Genomic DNA, 27,055 nt, shown 5'->3' on the forward strand with positions numbered 1-27,055 from the left:
AAACTGCAGTGATCTCAAAAACGCGCTTTGATATCGCTGGTGTTTCTACCTACCTTGTAGGAGTTACCTTGTAACCAAACTACCTTGTAACCAATCATGTCAACGTGCCGGCGGGATTTTGCATATCATTACTATGCTGCGATTCAGGGGAGTCTCAAGAGAAGCCAGGTTATCCCGGTATATTTTTCTGTTAATATGAAAAATTTAGTAGATGCACACAGGGATAAAAAAGTACCCCATGTGTAAAATGAAATACTCTGGCAGAAAAGTAGGCCCACAGCATTAAATATACAGCAGAGGTCCTGGACATCTTGTTCAGATACATGACATCATGGATTGGATCAAATACCAACAGATAAAAAATCGAAACCTAACAGCCGGGGCTAGAAATCTTATAACGGGCCATGTTTGGATCTTCCAACAGGACAGTGATCCAAAAACAAATATCAAAATCAAAACAAAAATGGGTCACTGAGCACAAAACCAAGATCTGCAATGGCCATCCCAGTCCCTGGCCTGAACCCTATAGAAAATGAGTGGGCTGAACTGAAGAGAAGAAGCACCAACATGGATCTGGGAATCTGCAGGATCTGGAGAGATTCTGTATGGAGGAATGGTCTCTGATCTCTTGTCAGGTGTTCTCCAAACTCATCCGGCATTAAAGGAGAAAACTCAGAGCTGTTATCTTGGCAAAAGGAGGTTGCAAAAAGTATTTAATAAAAGGGTGTCAATAATTGTGGCCAACGTGTTTTGGAGAAAAACATTTATTTCATAATGTGATTTAGCCCCACTTTCAATTCTCTTGCTTCAATGAAAGGTTAGAATTTTGGCAATTTTTTGAATGAAAGATCAAAAGAATAAACAATGCAGATTTATTTTTTACAGCCAGTTTTGATCATATTTACCAGGGGTGCCAACAATTTTGGCCATGACTGTATATAAATCCTAATTAAACATATTGATGTCAATGTGATGTCACTTTGACATCTAAAACATGACATTGATTTGGTGTCAAAATATTGGCCTAAATTAAATCAATTTCAGTGGGGGATTAAATTCCTATATACACCCAATTAACACTAGAATAAATTGCTGTCCAAACTGAATTTAAAATGATGTTATACAGCATCTTGATCAAGTCTTTACAAGTGACATCAAATTGATATCAAGGTGCCTGGTGGGCAAATGCTGCCTTCACGTGCTATCGAAAAGTAAGTACAATTGCTTCCTTGTCTTGTGTCATGCGATTACATAATCTCTTCATGACTGCGTTCCCGTGAAGTTCAAAGGTCCAGACGCCAGTAGGTGTTTAAACGTTCAACAGACAACATATGTGTTTTATCCGGCAGTGAGAGGAGCCACTGATTTATACTGTAGTTTCATTTTTACCACTTACAAACACAATGGCGCAAGGGGAAGTTAACAATGTGACTGTTTCTCAGGGAGTTCGTATGCTGTTCAGTCTAATGACTCCTAACGAATCATCATTCGCCACTGTACAAGAGGTGCCGACATATGTTAATCAGGTAAGTCTGACGTCATTACTAGTTAAAAATGGTGAAAACAAATACGAGATTATATAGGCTAGGCTACTTATTATTAGAGCTACACTAATAACGACAGCACACACATGGAGAGAGTTCGACAGAGCTTACACAACAGAGCTTACATAGGGGCTACATGTGATATTTACGTTTTTCTGTTTTAGCAGTAGCATCATACAGTGAAAAAAAGTAAGCTACAGTTGTGTATGTGATATACGCTGTATTAAATAAGTAGGCCTATAGCTATAAACAACGATGATTGAAAAGATTGCCTTAAACCTTTTGGATCAGAAGATACCAGATGTAGTCTACGAATTTCAAATGTGCTCAGTGTTGGGGATTTTTTAACATTAGCTACTTGCTTTGATTTTTTAATCATGGCATGCCATATGGTCAGTATATTTTTGTACAAAACATCTGTATCATAATGGTTTCTTCAGTATTGATAATAATGCTCTACCAAACACTTTCAGACTCTCTGACATGATGCTCTGTTTGACTTTAATGGAGACTTCACCCATGTTTTCTAACAACAAGTCTAATTCTAAGGGTTTAAATGATGCCTTAATTCCACATTGTGTGGTTTCTTGATTTTCATCAATGTGCAAAAACAGTGAGCACCATGCCTGCAACAACTGGAAAATAAGTCTGCCACCTGTTCGGGTTTTTAAGCCCTGCAGCAGGGTGCTCGCTTCTCACATTTTAACAGACCCATATGTGTGTTTTTTGGTTTGGCTGTACTCAAATCAACACATGTTTGTTATTTGAGGTAAAACACTCACATTTTTACAGGCCTCCATAAACACATGAATAGAGAAATTGCAATTAACCACACTGCAGGAATCCTAATTGTTGTAATTCTGTCACAAACACACACTTGTTAAATTGCCTCGTTCACCATTCCTGCAGAACTTTATTTGAAGTTTCTGTCTCTTGATGTGTGTGGGTGAGAGAATAGAAATTCTGTTTTCTTGTCTCGGTCAATACATGGATTTGTGCTTTTAACATTTTAGATATTTTCTCCGATCAGTTTGATCGAAAACTGTCTTTGCAGTCCCATTGTTAGACAATAAATGTGTAGCTGAAACAATAAAATCTCAATAAAAATGTTGTATTAGAAATGTGTATTAAGGCAGTTTAGTTGACAGTGCATTCCTTAAAAACAGATTTGTGATTTGACAGTTTTTCTGTGTAAAGTCCAGAATATGTCCAAGAAAGCTAAAGAAAAAAACATAAAATACTAACATCTGCTTCACAAATGTAATTTTTCCCCTGGTGAGATCTGAGTCCACAATCACAACTTTATATAGGCTACAACTATTAACAATTTTTGCAAGCTTAAAATGTTTCTGCAGGGCTAAATAGCTGTTTTCATTTAGTTTAGTTTTTTTTTTTTTTTAAATGTAGGCCTATAGTTAAAAACATGCCAATAACCATTTTTCAATTTTTTTTAAATTGAAGTGCACTTGTTGTTGTAGTTTTCTTGTTGCAAATAAAGCAGCTCATTGAAGTTAAATATCTAATTACATGTAGGTTTAATTTCATATAGGTTTGTAGGTTCGTTGCACTAGCAGCTCGAGATTCGCTGCAGTCGGCAGCCAGATGTGTCCAGATTTGCGTGTGATAGGGGTTCCCAAGTGGTCTATCCTGCCTCAGTTCACATGTACACACACACACACACACACGTCGAGTTCCACCTGTAGATCTACTCTATACTGTTGAGCCCTGCCCCACCCCACCTACCCCACACACTCGGTTCAGTGTGCGTGTGTGTTTTCATGTGAGAAAGTGAGTCTAGGGTTTCACACTGCAAAGAGTGACCCAGAGTTCTGCCAGCACCACATCTGTTAAGTTTTTAATTAGTCTTTTGTGATTTGCGCTAGGTTTTGATGGGTAGTCCAAGTTCAAGAAATCCTGAACATCAGAACCAAATATTTAAAGTTAAACCTTGCTGGCAAATTATAATTTTGAATAATGTGTCTGGTGTTCAGAAGAACACACAACCACAACTTTAGTGGATCCTTACAATTCCTTACACGCCAATCCAACACACTTTGCATTGAAATTTATACATTTACTCGCATTGAATTCAAGGTATAAATTTATGTCATATTGGTCATTTCACTTGTAGCACTTAATGATTGATATTAGTTTTTTGTGCTTTTTTATTTGTATATTTTATATATATAGTTTAGTATTTAGAATTCAATGTTTAATATATTACACACACACACACACACACACACACACACACACACACACACACACACACACACACACACACACAAATACATATTATTTTCTTTTATCCCATGACTTTTCTACAGAATCATTTGCACATACTTTATTTATTTGCTGACAGAGGACTAGTGTTTTGAATTTGTATGCTTAGTTTATCATGCATTTTTTTCTGGCTGTTACAAAAAGTCATGTGCAACCCTTACAAAAGGTGTCTTTTAAATAAAGACGCAGCACTCAAAAGTTTCCATGAAATGTACCAGAGTCAACCGTAAATAATTCTAATGATTGTTATGCTGGTGTTTATTCACTGCTGTATTTATGATTTTTGTGTGTTGTAGGCCACACCGTATTTCATTGGATTGATAATATTGGAGATTGTGTTGGGATGGTTAAAGACAGATGGCCCTCGCATCAAGATCAACGATTTCATCACGTCTTTGTCCGCAGGGATGATGTCTCGTCTGCCTCAGTGAGTTGACAACAACTTCCTAAGTGTCAGATTTACCTCACATAAATGGCTGTGGTTATGAATCACAGGAAAGTATTGACATGTCTTAGATTGCAAAACTCAATTTTGTTGACAGTCATACTGTATATCAGATATATCACTTGACCTTACAATGATATTGTGCAGTGTTTTGAGCACTGAATGAAACTGAGAACAAAACTAATGTTAATGCATGTTTCTCTCTTGCATTAATAGACTCCATGACATGTTTATCTGCTGATATGACTTAATTCAGCTCTCTGTGTCTTTCTCAAGGCTCATGGTGAGAAGTTTGGAGCTGTCAGCTTATATTTATGTCTGGAACAACTTCCGTTTATTGGAGCTTCCCTGGGATTCAGCTTGGACGTGGTGGCTTGCGTTTCTTGGTGTGGACATGGGATACTACTGGTTCCATCGATTCGTCCATGGTATGTGGATATCCTGCCAAATGCACTGCTATTATATCCATCCATCCGCTTTAAAGAAGTTCGCTGAATGTAAAAATGGAAGGTTATAACATTCCAAAATGTACGGGGTGTGCTGCTTTCTTCTTTTGATATGATTTCATTATTGAATCTAGTACTAATAGCATTTTTACACATCTCAGTTCCAACTGGAATAGGAGCCATTACAATAGTCATTTTTAAAATCCTTTCATTCAGTTTATAGTGATATAATGACAAAAAAACAAAGAGTGCCATAAAAGTGGTCCATACAACTTCTGAAGCCGTATGGTAAGTTTTTGTGAAAAACAGACTGCAATTTAGGTCATAATTCACTGATAATCCTGAGTTTTTCATTGCGTTGAAACTAGCTTTTGAACATGTTTAAACTAAAGTACTGTAGGAAGCATTATTTGTTCCTGAAGTCATATATGGATGTTAGTTTTATGTTCTTGCCATAATGGCTGGTTTAGTTCCATGATAATGTTGTTTTGACCCCTTGTGTCTTCAAGGATCGTATGTCTTGCTACATTTGCAAGTCCATAACTTGGAAAAGCAACTGTTTTTGATTGACCTCAAACTCCATAGGAGTTATATTTTCCATATTTCAGTAAACACATTTATATACAGTATAATCTGTCTTCTATCCAGATGTGAAAAATGCATCTTAGATTAAATGTTTTTTTTTTTTTTTTGGCCTTGTATATGAAATATCAATCTGTCAAGAAGTAGGCGATTGCAAAAGACACTTATGTTTGCGTAGCATGAGAGTTCAGGCAGAGAGCCGTGAGATGTGTGTCCAAACAGAGGATAACGTTGTCACAGCTGTACTCTTTGAGTGCTGCGGTGTTTTTCTTCTTTCTTCAATAGCAGCCGTCACAGAATAGCATTGCCAGTAAATATACTTTTGTTACCATACTGTAGGTTGTAAATCTGCTTCTCAACAGTTTGAGACGGTGGATCTTGCTTTAGGAGTAGCTCTCCAGTATGCTGGAGAATATGAAATCCTGCTTTTGGTTTACCAAAACACAATGTTACAAGCTGTTGCTCAATAATTTACCCCATGTCCTCTTCTATTCCACAAGTAAACATCCACTGTGTCAGAGCAGAGGCCAGTGCATGGACTTCAGTTTCTACCGATTATAAAAAAAAGTAAAAGCAGGTCACTGCCCTTCGCTTCTGAAGTATGCTTACCATATGCTACTCCAATTCCATCCATTTGGGATTTAATGTTGATACGATGGCAGGATGTTTTTTTGTTAAATTACATCTCTCTAGACTTCACTTGGACCCCTAAATAAAGTGATGAGGTGCTTGTGGCTGTCATGTTTTCCATTGTCCCGAGTCGGAAATGTCATTTATGTCAGAGCTCTCCTGTGCCCAATTTGTTCTTTTTGAAGTCAGAGGAAATTTTTTGTCTAGTGTTCTATTCCATTGCTGTCCAATATGACTTCTTTTGGATTTAGTATGATTATAATTCATAAAAGACCCAGACATAATGGCCTTTCTTTTAAGGATCGTAGTTAGTTTAGCTGCTATACCTTTGCAACCAGAGAATATTACTGCGAGAAGAATCGAAAAAGTGACCGTAGTAGCAATGGGAATCGTAATGGATTCTGTTTCCAGAGAGTCTTTTGACCATTTCATTATAAAGAACTGACTCTGAAGAGTCATTTGCTGATAAATATGACCAGAGTAGTCAAATCAATTTTTGTTGAGTGAGGGCAACTCAGTAGAAAGTTTATTGTTCATATTCTGTTTTGAACAAGAAACAGTTCTCTGTTCCCAAACCAAGACCAAAGTGTATGATGACAGATTAAAATGAAATGCAACTATATAGAAAATCTTTGTTATTTAATTTTTTTATGTCCATTGAGTGTAAAAGATGTGATTGATTATTTTTATTGACCAGAAACCTGTGAGCAGCAGCTCTCGGACTAAACCACATGTCCACCTTTGTTATTTCAGATTTCACTTCTGACCACTAACTCGAGAGGTTAACAGCTGGTCTTAAGGTTTAGCTAATGATCTCCGAATATTTTTCATACTCAATTTTGGGTCAGTTGGCGCACAAAAGCTTTTATCTGAAGCTCTATTCTTTTGGGACTTGTAAGCTATAAATCTTTATTCTGTAGCATGAAAAAACAATGTTATGGGCATAAAAGCAGAAATATGACCGCTATAAAACTATACTAACCCTAATTAGTGCCATTGTAAAATGGGACTTTTTTTTTTTGGATCATTTTTATGAATTTCATTTTTCCCTACACAGGTCACAGGTCCTTTTTTTATACTATAAGCATGTTAAGATCTGTTCAAAAATGCTGTAATATCTGTAATATAATATCTGTAGCATTTGAAATGTGTACAGTAGCAACCCATTTTTCGCATAATTTATCACAACTGCCCTGAATGACATTTAAAACTAAATTCAAGCTTAAATTTTAGACCGATTTGTAAAGTAGTTGTTTTTCCTTGACTGAACTAGCCATTTAATATAGTTAAAAAATCATATCCTCATAAATCAAAGGCTGCGTTTGGCTTTGGTGGCTTTTGATGTTGTCCAGGCGTCTGCTTCTGCGTGAGCTATTTGCATGCGTCCATTCTGCTCTCTTCTGTCATTCTCTGTCACATTTTTTCCACATGTTGCCTTATTTTCCAATTGCCTGCAAACCTTTATTGCGACTCTTAGTGGTGTTTGGCCTTTCCATGTCTTCCTCTATAGCGATGCCACACTCCACTGTAGCGGGGCTGGCTTTCCGACCGCACGGTCGGTTTTGGCAGCGTAGGCCAGACGAGGTTTATGGTTTAGCTCGGACTAGGTTAATGGTCTTCTAGGTCCTTTTACGCAGCAAGATTTAAAAAAATCTGTAGATAGAGAAGTGTATTGAACTAGCTGCGGTCCCCAATGTGCAATATAGGTAATGCGGTCATTTGCCTATATTTGTTGCAATTTGGATTGTTGATATTTCATATAGAACTCATAGTTGTATTTTACACCATTTACCCAGTGTGTTTTACTAGTGTGTGTTTTACCATCGGTAAACAACATAATCATAGGCACCACGCTCATTGGCGTCAGCAGGAGAGAGATTTAATGTGGCCGGCTCGTTGACAGCAGTAGTAGCTCTGTTTGCTCTGCCGCTCTCATACCAACTGTGATTCCGGTCCCCATATGCTACTATTTCCAAAGCGCTCCACCAAAACCTCAGCTTAACCCTCCATTCAGGAACTCTGAAGCAGGCCGATGGGCTTTTGACTGGAAGGCCATGGTGGCTGCTGTGCTGCATTAGGGCTCCATCAAGTTAGTCTTTCATTTCTCAGTTTCATGAGTCATGAGCAATGACAGATGTACGGTGGGCTCCAGAAGTCTGAGACCACATTTGGGTTTTACTACTTTCAACTACTATCTGTAGTTTAAACACGGAAATACATTTTTGGATTTTGAAAAACCTAAAACAAAGAAATGCCATGAGGTCAAACTAATGGGAACTATGAATACGATTCTGCACTTTTTCTTGGGTCACTAATCGAGCAAAAATACTCTCGCTTCCATTTAAAGCACAAGATACACTTTGTATTCTTAAATATCATGCTGGAGAACACCATCATCAGGTTTGTACAAAAGGGACTAACCAAATATGACATTCTGAAATTTATGTAAATTTAACTTTTCACATTTTTATTGAATTAGTTGAAATCAGAACATTTTTACAAGTGGTTTCTAGTGGACGCTGTTGTGTATCCTTTTTCAGATTGAAAGTTTTTTTTTTTCTTCCAGTAAATATTTCATTGCATCCTCAATTTTGAGAAGATTGATTTTCCTACAGAAATGCTGTCAGATTGGATTGCTTTTAATGGCAGACTCGCTTAAATAACCTTAGTTTTGGTGATTAGTTTGGCCTAAGGTTGCATTCTGTGTTTCCTACAGTAGATGTGTTGCATGACGTCTTTAGATTAATTACAAGTCCTGCAGGTCTTTGGATCTAGAGTCTTACTTGTAAGCCCAACTTTTGTAAAGCAACATGCATTTCAATTCCCTAATTCCCTCTCCTTTTCATTCACTAGAGTCACATAAAGACATTTGAATAATGATAGTTTGGAAAAACATTTGGTTCGTCCAAGGAGGATATTGTGTGGGTTTCTTAGACATGTTTTTTTTAATCTGGTGTGCAGTCTAGCAGAAGTGTCATATTCATGTCTTTTTACTTTATTTTGAGGTTGAGGTTGAGGTTAGATGCTGTAGGTTTATACAGAGGGTCATAAAGCTGGATAGAAACTATAAACAAGTTATGGAAGGCATTACGTAATGTTACATTCTTTATCACCTCACACCGTTCAATGTTTTTCAGTGGGAAAGGTGTTTATTGCACTTGAGCCACTGGGTTTAGTAAGCTTTGATCATATTAGAAATGGTATTTTGTGGCTGTCATCGTTGGAAGTGCTTGGGGCAAAATGAGTAAATATTGCGACTGATGTAACCTTGTAAATATGCACATAGGAATGGAAGGTTTGACTTTATTTGCTAATTTGTTTCATTTGTAACTGGAATCAGAAAAGTTATAAAAAAGAAAAAAAGTTAGCTTTCTCCAGTAGCAAAATGTTGCAGTAGCACATATGTTTACATATGCAACCTCCCAATATCATGTTAGGGATACAGTAGTGGCACACGTTTAGCGTTTACGCAGACGCCGGCAGTTGTCAAGACAAACAGAGCACGTCAATGCACGGGCCGTCCCAAAGGAGGCCGGGACTGGATGTTATTGTTTTCAAAAGGAATCCTCTTGGTGGAAGGCGGCGGGGTTTAACCCCAGGCCACGGGGGCTTCATAAATCTTCTCTTGCCTCTGGAAGTCCCCGGCCGTGCAGGTTGGAGGGCGTACAAAAGAATCGAACCGGCCAGGATGTGGAGCCAGGGCTCAAAACCAGCACCCCTGGGACACTGCAATAATATCAACAATGTCCAGCAAATCAGCCACTTGTGTTTGTAGGCAAGTGTGTGCATATGTACGTTTTGGACGAAGCCAAACCAAGCCAGTCTGAGGGATGTCTCTTGCTGTGTCTACTAGGAAAGGAGTCTACCTCCACCATATGCCATGAGTGAAATAGGACTAGGAAAAAATACAGATTTTCCAATTAATTGCAATGTTCTTTTTGAACTTGATTTTGACTGTTATTCTTAAAGGTAAAGCGTTTAGCTTCTGCGACACTTAGCGGAATTACAAAAATAAAGCAACTGTGCAAATGTGCCTTCTCGCGTTACGCCTCCCCCATCTAAAACATCCCAAATACTGCTCTTAAGGGTGCGTGTAAAGGCGTTTCTCAACAGGTAAAGGTAGGCTACCTTCAATTAAAGGTCCAAAATGGTAGGAACACTTTTAGCTGTGTTGTTAGTTCACATGATTAAGCAACTACAGTATTTTAGGCTAATAACACTCTGTACTGGACACATTTTTGATGCACTACAACTGTTTGATGTTGTCTTTCTGGACAAATCAATATTATAAACTGGTACTTTTGTTTTTCTGAATGAGTACATGATGATGCTGTATTGAAGCATCCATTGTAGCGCGTTGCATCACAATGCCCATTCACATGTGACCTGTTTAATCCTGCAGTCCATAATGAATGAATAAAAGATGCAGTGTATTGCAATATTATAGCAAAGAAAAAAAAAGTTATATTGCGTTGTCCTTACAGGCAGAAAGCAATATCATAGCGCAAGTCTGATTCAAGATCAAATTAATTATTTTAAACCTATAATTTTAGTGAATCAAAAACATTCAGCACAGCTGTGATTCACGAACAAATGGCAATATTGTACTTAAAATGTACAGTATTACTCTAGATTAACATATTGTTTAATTAAACCATTTTATAATAGCAAAATCGCTCCTGCATTTGCACAGTTTTTCCGAATATCAGCCATGATTATTCATGTGCAGTGTAATTCAAAATATACCACTCTTTTTCTTTTTCTTTTTTACAAATGTCTCCAGCAGCAGTTTTGACTGTAAGCAAAGACACCGTGAAGTATTGTGGTGACGGACATGGGTTTGTGACTGTTTGTGTTGGCGTCTTTTGTTCACTGACAGCTTGTCCACTCTGCCCAGACGTTCACAGTTCATTGATAACCTGAGTGACATGGCATGCAGTCTCTCGCCACGCTGAGGCTCACTGAGGCCCGTGGCATCATGTGAGACCTCGGCACTAGAGCTGAGGAGGTATTCACATGTTAGATGAAAAAGGGAAAACTCAATATTTAATGCATGTGATGAAAAGAACTTGACTGCCAAGTGTTCTTGGTCTCTTATAGTTTTTATGAATAGGTTGTTTGAATGTGCACATGTGTAGCACATTTAAAAAACATTAACATATTTACAAGTAGAGAGATGTAATTTATTTTTCCTTTCAGAATGTATCGGCAGTACACTTTAAAGTGTGCACTGTAATGCACAATGGTATAATCAGTGTATTTTCTTGTTAGTTTAACCCTTCATTTTATGGGGCCTCTCACCCTTATATATTACAGCACAGTTATGTACTGTGATGGTAATTGTACACGAGTCTGGATGTTTCTGTTCCTGTACTTTGCATCCATTCCAGAGTTTATAGATAAGAACCTATTTAAGTACAATAGACCCTGAACCTTAAGGTGATGATTTTGTTTTCCATAAAAATTTACATAAATGTCTTAATTTCATTAATTCATTCTGGGAATGTCATGACATGGTTTGGATATTAATTTGCATAGACAATAATATAGTTTGCCTTGGGCCAATAAGTGTCCATTAGCAGATTTACATTTAATAATTTAGCAGACGCTTTTATCCAAAGCGACTTATAAGAATTATAATAAGGAAAGCAATAGAAGCATTTGAACTAACAAAATAACAACAATATTCAAGTTCTACGACCCTTTCCAGTTTTGTCTAACCTAGTTTTTTTTTAAATAGATATAGAATAGAAGAGATGCCCCAGCAAGCACCAAGAGCACCCAAGTAACCCTAGTTGATATCTCTCCTTGAGTGTTGAGAGCAAACTAATACATGGCACATACTGGTTTCTGTGCAACTAAATGTTGTTTATCCCTGTATTCTTGAGAAAAGAACAGAATCTCTGTGTCTGAGCAGACCATGGTCTTCAGGCATGATGGGAAAGTCTTTTCTGTGGCATAGGTTCTCATCATTAAAGCTCTTCCCCTCTGAATACTGCCTGCCAAACTATGCGGCTTCCAGCCGAGGCCTGCGCACGAGGACACGGATTGCAATGAGGCCTAGCTGAACATACTTCCTACCGGTGACACCCCACATCAATCTTACACCGCTCTGCCCTAGGAGGTGAAAGCATGGGCTCACACACTCTCAAACACTGACTGGAGCTCTGCGGGTGTGTTTTGAGAAAAACCTCTGATTTCATCTCTTGATTCAAAGCAGAAATCTCTAAAGAGCATTATTTATAGCAAAGTATTAGCTCTTGCAATACTTAATTTAAAGTTTGGAATTCAAATCTAATTCTATACTTGCTTGAAGTGCAGAGACAACTGGAAATAAACTATTGGAACATTTCTCTGTTGGTTTGAGAATCCTATGGCAACAATTGATGTCTGTTTGTTCAATCAATAGCAGAAACGGGAAATGTTTGGGAGAACCTGTTTGAAAAAATGTTCATACACACTGAAAGCATCTCTTCCTGGTCCTGTTATCTGGATTAAGTGGACTGGTTGAAGTTGTTTTCTCAATGGAGAGCTTTGACTGCTCACTTTGCCACTGGCCTGGTGATTCGAACATCTCAGCAGAGCCCCACTGGCAGGGAGGAAGGGTTTGTTCTTATGCTCTCACCACGGTGTGTTTTTTCAGCTGGACCACAGCATTTCACCGGGAACTTCACCAGCTCTTAGATTTGATGGACCTCACACTTACACAAGGCCTTCGACAATCTCAGAGAAAAATCCTAAAGAGATTTGACAGTGTTGGTCATCTCATTAGTTCTGCTAAGTACGGCGCTCCTGTAGACTTCATTGAAGGAGGAACCCAAGCTGTATCAAAGGACCAGAATATCAAGGAGACTTGAGGGTGGACTTTTTATTTATTTATTTATTTTATGAACACTGTGTGTTTTCATTAGAATTTTTCTTTTTTTTTAAAGAAGAAAATAAACTATTCTCCACAGAAGCCTACAGTTAATGTTTGTACATTTTATTTTAATATATATATATATACATAATGCTATTTTAAGAAATGTAAAAAAAATATTTCCATAAGGAGCCTCATTGAGATTAGGTTACTTGTTCTTACTCCTGGCATATTCAGAAGCATGCAGGCAAATATTTCTGTCAAAAATGAGAAGTGGCCTGAATATGGGTCTTAGAGTCCCTTTTTTTTGGTTTGCAAACTCTAGATATTCATATATCAACAATTTCAAAACATGTCTAAAGCCAAAACATAGAAATTAGTCCAATTCATTGCTGCTTATCATCGATTCAGATTCTGCACATTATTTCAACAATGCCACTCAGCTGTGTCTTTCTCCTTTATTTGTCGTTTCAGAGTTAAACTTCCTGTGGGCTGCTCATCAGGTTCACCACAGTTCTGAATACTACAATCTGTCGACAGCGCTACGCCAATCTGTCACTCAGCAGTTTTCCTCGTGGGTATGAAGAACCTGCATCTCCCTAATTAACCTATGATAATTTTGGCATGATGCATGATAGATCACATAACAGTTATTAGTTAATGAGCTCTAGCCGTGTAGCTAATGACCTACTATGAAGTGATAATGTTTGATGTGTTTTATCAGCTGTTTTACCTTCCGTTGGCGCTGATGGTCCCTCCGTCAGTGTTTGCAGTGCACATACAGTTTAACCTGCTGTATCAGTTCTGGATTCATACTGAGGTACCGTGGATTTGTCATTACTAATGGTTTAGCGCATTTAAAATATTTTAGTGGCACATTTTAAGATAAAATGAAGCCATTTCTTTGCTGTTAACTGTTTAATGTTACTTTCATAGCATGGTAGACTTAGTTTAGCCATTTTCAAAACTCTAATCTTTTGTAGGTTCGCAGTTTGGCCTGTTCTGTGGTTATGAAAACCACCCTCAATCATAAGTAATGAGATTTTGAGATTTTATGAAATATTCCAAACAGAAGCTTTACATTTGCCATTTAAATGGGCTTCAGTATCGACTTTACATTCGGGGATCGTTTGGGAAATGGATTTGGAATCACTTCCATCTTGTAGAGCTCTATTAGTGAAAACAGTCTTCACGTCTCCAATTTTCTGAGGGGTATAATTTATGCTCCCTTTATAGGCTTTTTTTTGATGTCATGTAATTTATTGGCGTCGAATTCCCAGCCCTCATCCAACATTAGAACACGAGTTAAGTCGTGAGGGAGCTCTTTTCTTTTAAGATAAAATTCAGCTGTTGCCAGATCTCTCATTACATGGAAATAATGGCCCACTGAAATACGGTGCTCACTTTTGCTGAGCTGTTCCCATTTTGCAGACGTCAAAAATCAAATACTTAAGTAAAAAACCTGATGGTCAGCCCTAACACCTGCGATATATGCTCCATCAAGCTGAAATGGATGTTTATAACCTGGTAAAATAAGGCTCTGAATGCGTATGTGTGCATTTAACTCTCCATAAAGCTTGCGCACGTGTATTTATGAGTGTGTGTTAGTAGACTTAATGGCTTCTTTATTCTTCTTCTAATCCAATGTACTGTTTGTTTTACATCCAATCTATAAATATTGTTCTTTCCATCTGGAAATTTGGCCACCTTTTTCTTTCCGTAGTTAGCAGAGTTTCGACCGAGCTCATCAGATAAGAAAACACTATGTATTAATGATGTCTCCAAGTACATTCGTGAACATCTGAACCAGTCAAGGTTCCACAATCCCTGAAGAGCACATTTCTTCAGCATGTAATGCCAAGATAAAGACAAGGCACTCAATAGGGGAAATTAATCACATGTTGTATGTAAGACTAATATTACGATTCTGTCTGCCTGTCCATATGAAAAATGTCAAAGGAGGACAATGGGCTAACCCATGATCATTTGTCTTTGGGTGTTTTGTCTGTGGTTTACACACTGAATATAGGAGCGACCTGTTGCTGTTGCCCTTTTTTTGCATTAAAGGAAATAGTTGTTAGTGAGGTTAAAGAGAGCGGTCACCCGAAAACGAAAATTCTGTCATCATGTACTTACCCTAATATCATTTCAAAGCTGTATGACTTTATTTCTTCTCTGGAACACAAAATAAGTAATTTTGAATATTGTACTAGTCATTTTTTTCCATGTAGGTTTTCAAATAATAATACAAAAATGACACAAAAGCACCGTAAAAGTGAACCCAAATTATAGTCTTTATTAATCGATAATCTTCCCCTTTTTTTTGAATCAGTGAGTTGAACTTGGGTATCAGATAAGTCAGATTTGTGAACAAATCAATTAAATCGTTTTTGTGAACCAGATCAACTGATGTCAAGATTGTCAGTTGAATAACATTCAAATTTCTATGTTTTCCTCACGTAAAGCTATCATATGACTTTGAATATAGCGCACAAGTCACTTGTGTAGTTACCGCATAGTTTGGCATTTTATGGTGCTTTGCATAATTTTTGGAGCTTGGAAGCACGTAAGAATATTATCTGTGACCTTGTGCAACTGTTTCTATCACTAGCTGGTCAAAGATCTTGGACCTCTGGAGTGGATCCTAAATACTCCCAGCCACCATAGAGTTCATCATGGTAAGTGTTATTACATTTGACAGTAGAATTGCATTGCTCTGTTCCCATAATGCATTGCGGTTAGTTTATCACTGTGGGTCAAAAGCGAAGCCTATTTTGTCCGATCTTATCATGTGACATAAGTAACACTGTGTTAATACTTTATATACACTAGTCATTATCTACAGTATGTAGTAAATCATTAACATTTCACCATGCATTCGCAGGGCGAAATCCATATTGCATAGATAAGAATTATGCAGGAATTCTGATCATATGGGACAGGATGTTTGGTAAGTTCTGTGTTTATATGCTTTCAAAATGTCGACCAATAGGTTGTTGTCTGATTAGTGGCACATGCATTACATTCATGTAATATTTCTAATGTCTTTGGGAATAAAAAGGGCACAAAGTACAAATTAGGGTAAATTATAATTTAAAAACACAAATGATGATCTGTCTCTTTTTGTGAATTGTACTCTACTATTGTGATTTAGGAATGCACATGCCAAAAATGTGATGTTCTCCGCTCTTTTCCATATAGGCACGTTCACTCCTGAAAGTGAGAAAGTTGTCTATGGTCTCACACACCCAATCAACACATTTGAAGTCTGGTCTGTTGAGGTTGGTACATCACAGCTATGACAATGTCAATAAAGATTTAAAATATATATATTTTTAACTTTTTATTGTAAAAAAATATTAATAATAGTAATACTAATACTAATATTACAGTAATGTTTTTTTTTGATAATGATCTGACTTGCAATATCTAAGATTTAAAAAGTATATTTGCATTATGTCTTTTTTGGGGTTAGTTTCTTTACTATGGTATCATTGTAACATACATGGGCTCAATGATCATATTATGCAAGCAACGTTTACATCATTTTATAGACAAAATGTTTAGATTAATTTAGCCCCTCATTCTATCAAGACCTTTGACTGGTGAAAATATCAACACTGGAGATGAATTGGGTTTCACATAATGGACTCTAGTGTATCAGACCAATCTAATTTTAGAGATGTAAATATCTGAGCAGAGTCAATGGGAGCCGGCTTCTGCTCACATTACCGGGCTAGTGGAAAAGCCATGCTGTAACCATAACATTATTACTTCACTTTAAACATATGGCTCAGGAGAGGTGAAAGAGTCCTGCAAAACCAAATGGAGGTTGTGTTTGATTATTTTTTCTCTGCTCTCCTGTGGCGGTCCGGAGTAAGAGCGGTCTGATGTATGTGACAAAAAGCATTTAGACACGAGGACTAGATGATGATGAATAAAATGAATAAGAAAAATGTTTATCTTTTGGTGAAATATTAACTGTGCTAAAAAAAAAAAATGATTGTGATGAAAAGTCTAAAATACAAATCAAATGGATAATATTTCACGTCACAGTTGAGTGAAACGTTTTTGGGTAATGCAGCATTAAAGAGGTTGCTTAGTATAACGGCTGCATGTGCCATGTATGGTTTAAACACTCATTCTTCTTTTCTTTCCCCTCTCAAGTTCCTTTATTACCCGTACCTGTGGCAGAGGTTCTGGGAGGCTGAAGGAATTTCAAATAAGCTGTCCATCATTTTTAAAGGGCCAGGCTGGACTCCTGGAAAGCCAAGACTGGGAGATATTGCTGATATACCCCAGGTGGGAAACTCTTTTTTTATTTTCTAGGAAATTTCAAATTGAATGAAATAAATTGCTTAACTCATAAACATTAGATTTTTTTTATTTTTATACATTTGTATTTAATTCATACACCACCATTAAAATTTTGGAGTCAGTTTTTATTTTTTTATTTTTTTATGAATACTTTTATTCAGCAATCGTGCATGAAAGGACTTTTACATTATAACAAACTTTTTTTTATTTTAAATAAATGCTGTTCTTTTAAACTTTCTAACTATTAAATAGGTCTGACAAAATGTATCCACAACAAATATTAAGCAGCACGAAATGTTTTCAACATAGATAATAATAATAATTGTTTCTTGAGAAGCAAATCATCATATTAGAATGATTTCTGAAAGATCATGTGACACTAAAGAATGGAGTAATGATGCTGAAAAATCAGCTTTAATCACAGGAATAAATGACATTTTAAAATATATTAAAATAGAAAATAGTTATTTTAAACAATATAAAGTGCTTAACAAATAGTATGGGTTAGCGGCTGGACTATCTGTTTGTCCTACCAATGGAAAAAGGGAGTTAGTACTCAGGAAAACGGTTTGGAAATTATTTTGCTAATGGTGCAGAAAATGTCACCTTTTATCTTTAAATTTGAAACTCTTTTGTTCCTTGCCTTGCTTGTCATTTACTACCTGCTGTTTCTGTAAAAGGAAAAGAGGTCTCCCAAATGACTCCCTGAGTTCTCACATAAAAACAAACTCACGTTTCAAACAGGCTTTACAAGTGTGCGCCGTTGCCAAATGAATCTTAACCGCCTTTGTGAGCCGAAGCACAATAGGCTCATTTTCACTCGTCTTTAAAAAGCAAGCTTTTTTTGGGTTTGATCAAACAGCAGGCCTGCGACAAGGTTTTAAAGTCTTCTCATCAGGAGAGCGGCGGTTTGCTTTGAAACGCGTCTGACTGCGCCACATACTCACAGACGCAGTTTCACACTCTGAGAAAGCCTCTCTCTCTCTTTCTGTCGCTCTCACCATGTTACAATTAAAGCCACCTCAAAGTAGGCCCTGGTGATCCTAAACATGTGGAGAGAGAAGGAATTTGACAGAAATATCTTGAAAGGCCCTCGGTGATGCAGACCGGGGTGTGCCTGTTGTTTCTCCTGTGGAGTGGAGGAGAGAAGGAGCGAGGGAGACCGGCTCGGATGTGTTGATTTCTGAGGGAAAGCAGAACACCAGGGTTCTGGTGTGAGGGAAACCCACACGTGTCTGCAGCTGAGACGGCCTCAGGAATTCTTAGGAAATCAACAGTGATCAAATTCTCAGTGATTCATGCCTATACAACTGATGTATGTAGCAGAGTTATTTTAGGTTGGGATCCAAACAGTGATGTCATTTGAGTTAGGTAGTCAATCTGGTTTTTTGAGCTTGGTAGCTGGTTTGTTCCCGGTCCAAGGTAGCCTACTAGCGCTAACCAAGTTGACCTTGGTCCTACCAGCTCTGATCTACAATCTAGACCATCTTTGTCCAACTAATGGCTCCAATTAACCAAACTCAGACAGCTAGAAACCATGTAAAACTCTCTACAGTCTAAAAAGCACCTGAAAAAGATCTAATAAAAATAATAGTTGTTAAAATATCTAATAGATCATGCTATCATTCTGTAGCCTGGCAAGCCAGACCCACATCAAGATGTTGGGTCAGGGAACTCACCATTGGCAGGGCTCAATCCGAGGGGCGGTATAAACGGTTGTCTTTCAGATTCCCTCTGCACGCAATAGGAAAGTGCTACAACCAACCAGAGCAACGAACGGTTGTGGCTGAGTGAGTCCCATGCGTTTTCCCACCAGCGGAGCTAGTTGATATAAACTTTTGTCGTATCCGGTCGGCAAAACTCTGAACACATGTTCCTTTTTTAAGAATGACTTAAGTGCCATTCTTTGTTCTTTTCTCAAAGTAAAGCTTAACTCCAAGTCCTCCAGAGTCGCGGCCAAAGCCGATTCGAAAGACCGCTGTTCGCCAGCAGCGGCAGCTCTTCTTTGTTTTCAAGTAGCAGGGAATTCACGTGAAACCGTCACAACTCTGCCGTCATTATGTTTACCCCGTCCACCGACTCTATACACGATGTGATTGGCCTGACTAGAGTTTGGTTTTTCCAGCTCGAAACCCAACGGAGAGTTGCTACTACCCTGGCTGCAAAATAAATGTTGCTGCCGCTAGGGTGCGTCTAGATTTCTAGGCTAATCATTCTGCTAAGTGGAAATTACAAAAATTATGAAAATTATTGACATTTTATTGTTCTTTCTCTAATCAGATTACAGGAGAGGAAAAGCCTTACGATCCAGCATGGTCCTCTTCGATGCAAGTCTATGTGTTCATACAGTTCTTACTTCTGCTGGATGTATATAACAACTTGTTAATGGGTCAAACGGTAGGTACCTTTTTTGTTTTTCTTCCCCTTCACCATTGAAATTGACATCAGATTTTCCCAGAAATGTGCCCGACTGAAATATCAAAGCTCATCTCTATGCCATCTTTCATTGTCATCTACAAGATCTTTTAAAGGCTTTTAATTAGCTGTGTGGGTAATGCTACCTCGCAAGGTCTATTATCAACCTCAGTCTCTCTCTCATTATCCTAAAAATCATTTAATAATAAGGCCTTAGTACGGACAGAATACTTTGAAGTAATCTTTGTCTATTATTTTTCAACCCCCCCCCGCCCGCCGTTTAAAAACAGAGATGATGTTCAGTTGCTCTTGTCCGTTATCCTTGGATGTCCATGTTCCCCAGGCATAGTTTTGGTTAGCCAGAATATGTGGCCCCACCCTGCCTCCCCACTGAAATGAAACGGCCTGTTTTCCTGTGATTCCTACCTCTGCGGTGCTCCTTTAGTTGTGGCTCTCGGTGAAGTGTCCCCTGGATCCCTCTCTGGCTCCACCAGCAAATAAAACAGCCAGTCGGCGGTCCAGCAACCAATACAAGTCCTCAGCCCCCTGGGAACCTTCCTTTTGCATCAATCACCTTTTCCATGGAAGATAGCAAACTGAGGCCTTCAGGCTTAGCAATAAATATTGTAAAAGTGTGTATTTATATCCCTTTGTCCGTTTGCATTCACTTTGATTGACAAGTGATGCTACAGCTCTGTTTAGTGCCTCTTTTAATTTTTAGTGTTGACCATGTGATCTTTCAATTGCATCACCCATGCAGGGCTATCAATCCTGCTGGATGTTTGACTAACTGGTCATTATGGAAGGTCTGTGCACTGACCTCTGCTGAAATGCAAATTTCGGGAAGATGCCCCCTCCCCCTTCCCCCCTCTGCCCTCTTGCTCTGTTATTTTTGAAACTGGATATGGAAAGGCTTTAAAAATTAACTAATCAAAATAGATTTTTCCTTTTTTTTCCTCTTTTTGTTAATTGTTGAAAAATGAGCCAGCGCTTCAGGGCTGAGGTCTGGGGTCTGGAGTCTGTCTTGAGTCACACAGGAAAAAGTCAGTAATTGTTTGCTGGTGTCATATCAAATATGTTATGAGGTCACCCACCTGACTTAACCACTGCTGAGTAAGGTGGGTTAGCAAGGTCAAGAAAACCCTCATTATCATTGTTCCTTGTATTAACAGCAAATTATCACCAGATTATGATTTCAGAGTAAATCCATCCATAGAGGTGTGCCAATTCAGATTGAGATGATGCTTGCCTAATGGTTGGCCTTAAGTTCTTGGAGCGTCCTAGTGGTATTACTCAACTGTCCTGACAACTAAGTGTTAGGCTACTTGTATTATCCTGTGTTGCATGAAGAAATCTTTCTATATTTTGACTGAATTGAGTGAGACAGAAGGATATTTTTCCAAATCATGACCTAAATTATTGTTTCCTCACAGAAAATCTTTCATTCACAGACCTTTGAGAAACAATATACATATTCTCACTCATCTATGTATTCTATATGACTAATCTCTCACCTACAGATGCTTTCTGAGATTACTGTACTTCTCATGACTGCCTACGTATTACTTTCTCTAACCTGTCTGGGATTCCTGATAGATCAGAGGTATGGCTCTTATTTTATTATATTTTATTTTTTTATTTTTTTTTGTGGACTGGACATGCTGGAAAATTATTTATCCTAGTGGGCTGGCTTTTGAAAATTAATTTACTGTACAAAGTAAATATGGACGCTATATTATTAAAGAGTACAGTAAAGATTGATCTAAAATACATAAATAAGAAAAAAATCAAATGTTCTTGTACCTTTCTTTCAGGGCTAATGCAGCTGAATTGGAGATGATGAGATGCGTTTTGATAATGGTGCTTCATCGGTTTGGTTACATTAAACCTCTGGTGCCTCTTTTGGCTTTTCCAATGGAGGTAAGTTTGACTGACACATGCACGGCATTATCACAATCTCTATTACAGATTTCCATCTTCCACAAGATGCTCTTTGGATTATTCTCAAAACATGTTGGATAACACGATCAAGATCAGTGTAATGCTGAAGTAATAGAATAGGTATCAGACTTGTGTATATGTGTTAACTTCATCCTAAATGCACGTGTGTTCGAGTGCATGTTTTTGGGATCTGGCACTGTGTCTCGCTGCACGCCTTGGTGATGTATGGCTCCAGATGCATGGCCCAATTGACCATAAAATTGCTGTGTGTGTGTTTCTGGCACTTGCAGCGTGGGCCGTGCATCTCAGCTGACCTTTCATTAGTGCGCCACCTCTCTCTTCGCAGCCCTCCCTCCGTCTCTTCTCTTCTCACCATCCAAGCTTTATGCAAAGGCAGTGTTTCTGGAATCAATTAAGCATGTCTGCGGCTCGCGGTGGAAGACTGATTAGATTTACACAAGAGCTGAATTGCTCATTTTACTGTGAGAGCGTGCATCTGTAAGCTCAGGTGCTGAAATTCCCCCAGAACAGTTTTACACAAAATTAGCGTTGGATGTTGGATTTTTGCGTCCATGTGAACTGCATCCATGTACTGTACTTAACCTGATTGAGTGTGTTTCGGTAATAGACCGGCATACCAGGGTAAGAGTTTCCTTTCCTTTCCATTAGTCTATTTGCAGCAATGCCATCATAATCCTTCAGAAATATTATCAGTTCCTAAAATTTGCCCTGTCAGTTCCACACTCATTCCAGCTTCTGTTTATTTCAGGTAGGGGATGATATTCTTCCATCCTTGCCTGTTTTTTTTTTTCCATTCCGTGTTTTTCCACCCATCAAAGCTAATATTTGTCCTCCTCATTTCTCAAGGGTGAAACAAAACACCACTGCAAAGACCCAGCCCACTTTTTTTTTGAAGGAAAAGGTTAAGATAATATTATCAAGATCAGCTTCACACAAAAGCTGCAGTCAGCTTATCTTTGCACAGCACCTGACGCCCCCAGCACACTGCAGGAGAGGAACTCTGGAGCTTGAGCCGGAATCACACTGATAAGAAGAGAGTTAGACAGTATTTCAGGTGATTGGGAACAGTTGTTTCCACTGTTAGTTCCAAGGTGTCACCAGTGAATTGCTGGTTTGTGGATTGTTTGGGATATCTTGGAAGAGATAGCATTAGAGCAGTGCATACAGGGAAAGAAAATCATTTTTATAAATCTCTTTTTTTTTTTTTTTTTTTAGGTGATAGACATAGAGGAAAAGTTACATGAAATTGTTGAGAGAGAGAGTGGGAATATTTCAATATTCTATTGTAATGTTTAGTATGTTAATATAACATACATATACTTTGTACAGTACCATTAATGCTCACTAAGCCTGCATTTATATTATCAAAACTACAGTAAAAACAGTTTTATTGTGAAATATTATTACTATCTAAAATAATTGCTTTCCATTTTGAATATATTTTAAAATGTAATTTATTTCTGTGATGCAAAGCTGAATTATCATTACTCCAGTCTTTAGTGTCACATGATCTTTCAGAAATCATTCTAATACGATGGTTAGCTGCTATTTTTATTATTATTATTATTGTCAATGTGGAAAATGGTTATGCTGCCTAATAGTTTTTTTAGTTAATTTTTTTTTTCTGGATTCTTTGAATATAAGTACAAATAAACTTTTGTAACATTAAAAAGTCTTTACTGTCACGTTTGATCTATAAGTATTAATTTCTTTAAAAAAAAGTTTTTTTTTAAATATCCAACCCACTGGAAAATATCACGGTTCTGTTATTTTAGTATTTCGACTAAAGGCATTCCTGATATAGAAATATGATTAACCAATTTATTCGATGTTGTCTTGACGTCTGTATTAACAACGACATAATCGGTAGCAGTATGAAGATCGCCTCTCTTGATTGAAGAAGGCTAATGCTAATATAGAGTATTCTAGATCTTTCCGTGGCTTCAGGTTGCTACGCAAGCTGCCATGGTGAACAGAACGTTCCTTACAAGCCTCAGGAGACCCATCCATCTTGGACCTTGTCTCAGAATCCCATTGAACTGATTTACAGAAAGTCCAGTGAGAGTCACACGAGGCTGCCACGACGCCCTTCACCCCGGCATCAAAGCGCTTGGAGCCGGACTGAACCAGGCTTCGGTCTCTCGGCTTCATTTCAGAGAATCAGCGCTTGTTTGACTGCCAAAAGCAGTAGGGGGTTTCAGTAATAGGTCAGCACTGCCACCCCAGACGAGCACTCGGACTGTTTAACAGGTTTTTTTATTTTTATATGGCTTTGTGTGTGTGTGGAAAGCCAATGCTTCCCATACAGTAGCTATTCCAGTAATTTAATTTTTGGGTTTCTTTTAGTTCCTAACTTGGAAGCAGTGTTCATTACTGACATGTGGAGTGTACAGGTTGCAAACGCCCCCTCACTAGAAATACATCACAAAGGTGACAGCAGAGATTTAGTCCTCTACACATCTGGCCCAAAAGTGCAGCCGCCCTGAAGACTCGACTCTTTGCTTATTAAACCAGAGTGTGAACGTGTGCTGTTGTTTAGAATGTATCTTTGTACTTAATGTGTGTGAAATAGAGAACAAAGCTGAGGGACACAGAAAGAGAGACACAGTCAACTGAGGCAGTAAGAGCAGTAAAATAAGTGAAAAATACTATATCAAAACATACATCCTTGTGTTTTTCCACTTAAAATAAACCTGCGAAGGAAAATTGGAGCGAAAAAGCCTTTTAAATTGATTGAAACATCTACCAGTTTGTCATTTAACCCTCAGGTGCTCCTCATAGTGTGTGTGTGTGTGTGCGTGTGTGTGTTCAAGTTCAAGACCTCTTAAGATAATATCTTGCAGCAAAATTAACTCAGTACAGACCGACGGTGTAGAATGAAGTAATATCTCAAAGGTGAATAATTCTTGCATTTGTACTTAGTAGAGCCTTTGTCCAATGCGGTTCCCCAAAGAAAAGTTGTAGTATTGTCTAAGATATTTCTCTTAAAAAGATAGATAACTGTTAGATATTATAGACCTTATGTAGCCCCGCCCCTGTTCAGCGCTGCACTCGATGTCTTTTGTCTTCCGGTCTGTATTTTCACAGCAATCTTTTATGAACGGCTCATTTTAAAACCTCTCCGGTGTACTGACATTTGTTAAGACATCTACTTTAAACACTACAATCATCATGATAACTTTCGTTAACTTTATATTAAGTAAATCCACTTCTCCAGCTAAAATTACACCTGGACAGCAATGCCATAGAAATATCGAGAAATATACAGAGCGACCACAAAAATGGAAGTTCAAAGACAATATTCTAAAGATGGCTGCGTTATAGAAAACATGCACTCTCGCATTATAGAATGTAATAATTATAGAATGTAATAATTTTTGGAGAATTTGATGAGTTTATATTGTAACCTCTGACCTTTAGCCTAATTGAAGTCTTTGGAATGCCGGAAGAGACCTTTATATACTGTCTATGTCTGAGACACATTTGAGATTTTAAAGGTCACAAGAAAATCTGAGAAGCAGAAGACTTGAGCAAAATGCACTTCGTTTAATAATAATAACTTTTTTAGTAATTTTTCTACGAATAAGGGTAAACAACATGCATTGTAAAAATAGCATTGCTAGATGTGTGGAATCAGGTAGCAGGAGGTCAGGAAGCACAGAGACATGCCTTTCCCTTCGTGTGTCTCTCTCTCTTCTCTCTTCTCTCTGAGGGAAACAGCTGTGCTGCTCCTGAGGAAACTATCGTTATTTATTTCCCATCGGAGAGGTAGTTCTGATAGACAGAATATGATTTTGGACTCTGTTTAGAGCTCGGATGCAGTTTATGATCTTGAACGCGAGGAAGGAGGGGCAGTTAAGGTTACAGCTTTTTGGAAGAATGTAACTTTTGGCCCGTATCCACAGTGGCTTCTGTGAACCTCAACTCCAAATGCATCATGGGAGATTCTTTGGCCACATGCTTGACCTTTTGGCTTTAATTCTTTTTTTTTCTTTTTTTTATGTAGTATATTCTCCTGGTATGTGACATTTTAGGGCTCTCACATTCAATTGCAAATAAGATTTTGACCTATGTAATTGATACAAATACATTGTGTCCACAGTGAAATTTTAACAAAATCATAATGCATTACATTCTATTATAATGTATTACAATGTTTTATAATCACATTCATTGCAATAATGTATAACTCTTCAAACACGTATATTAAAAACTTTGCTAAATTAAATTTGAAGTATGTAACTATGTACAGAAAACCTTTTATTTTATTTTAATTGAAATATCTGTTTGTTTTCTGCAGGCCTTTGTCTTAATGTCTGCAATCTACTGGAGTCTACAGTGTGTGAACCAGCTAACTAACAGGATGAAGAAACAAAACTAGATAAGACACCAACAATGACAACAAATAACCGCACAGTTGTGTGAATCCGTCTTCTTACAAACTCGAGACTGATTTTGGTTTGGCACTGAAAAGATGCTTTTAAAATGGTCTGAATGAAGATTAACACACTAAAGACATATGTATTGTAAAGACAATATGGTTCTAACCAGCTTAAAATGAACTTTTAAACCGTAAGCACATATAATGCTCGCAGTAAATTAAAAACAGAAGGTACCAACTTATAATAACTGAAGCTTTATCTGCATGCATACCATATTTGAAATGTATTCAAGTATCTTATAGATTTTTGTGTAAAGTTTTACATTTTAGATCAGTTTTATCATACAGAATCTACCTGAACTCTTACTGACAACATGAAATACATTTAGATTTGAACATGTAATATTTTATAGCTATATATATATATGTATATGTTTTATTTTAGGAACAATCTTTTGATTTTTCTTCGTACTATACGCTGTCTGAAATAAACCAATGAAGGCTGGTCATTAGCTGTGGAGATCTCATGTAATTCTACAAATTACCACCAGGTGGTACTAGCAGGTTCACTAAAATTGTGTCCCCATTTCACTCAGTAGCCTACTTATGTTTATTGATCATTTCATTGCTTTTTGGGGGACTGGGACAGTTCCAGTGCAGAACAATTCCTGCAGGACAAGAATAACAGAGCGGCTTGGAGCCACTGACCCTATACGATTAGTTGAAAGAAAGTATTTGTTTTGAATTAATATGATGAAAATAAATGAATAAAATAAGAATACCATACCATATTCCAATATGTAGATGGAAAATTGTATTCAATATTTTCTTCGCCAAACATTTGAGCTCGTTTTACATTTGATTTACACACATGCATTGATCTGACAGAATGTGACTGTCACTATTTCTGCAGTTTAATATCCTGTTTCATAACATCTGGATTTCACACCTGGATTGAAGTGAGGTGGTGTGCTTAATCAGTGTCAATAATTAATGACAAATTTGTTTGATGTCTCGCTAACATTCCCGGAGGAGTGTCTGAATTTAATATTACTTGAACGTTATTTCACATTAAAGCAGCAGTTGATGTTATGATGTTACTGTGCAGAATATTAACACATTTACTATTTTCAGTGGTAACCTCTTGAAACATCACTAACTGCTTTATATTGCTTGTGATGAATTATGTAA

General features: G+C 37.6%; 1 protein-coding gene across 2 annotated transcripts; it reads left to right on the forward strand.

Moving 5' to 3' along the window:
• Window positions 1-1,208: 1,208 nt before the first annotated feature.
• agmo (alkylglycerol monooxygenase) lies at window positions 1,209-26,408 on the forward strand. 2 transcript variants are annotated; one of them, XM_079609442.1, is made up of 14 exons: window positions 1,209-1,301; window positions 1,443-1,526; window positions 4,124-4,254; window positions 4,549-4,700; window positions 13,264-13,367; window positions 13,514-13,609; window positions 15,401-15,467; window positions 15,674-15,739; window positions 15,991-16,070; window positions 16,957-17,091; window positions 19,387-19,503; window positions 21,042-21,124; window positions 21,336-21,441; window positions 25,784-26,408. In XM_079609442.1, exons 2-14 carry the CDS (start codon window positions 1,452-1,454, stop codon window positions 25,862-25,864), a joined length of 1,293 nt encoding a protein of 430 aa, XP_079465568.1. In that variant the 5' UTR covers window positions 1,209-1,301; window positions 1,443-1,451; the 3' UTR covers window positions 25,865-26,408. The 2 variants fall into 2 exon arrangements, with proteins under 2 accessions (XP_079465568.1, XP_079465567.1); XM_079609441.1 differs by lacking the exon at window positions 1,209-1,301 and having other exon boundaries at window positions 1,308-1,526.
• Window positions 26,409-27,055: the final 647 nt, after the last annotated feature.

This window comes from Phoxinus phoxinus (assembly GCF_949152265.1).
Source record: "Phoxinus phoxinus genome assembly, chromosome: 4".
In the NCBI taxonomy this organism is placed as follows: Eukaryota; Metazoa; Chordata; class Actinopteri; order Cypriniformes; family Leuciscidae; genus Phoxinus; species Phoxinus phoxinus.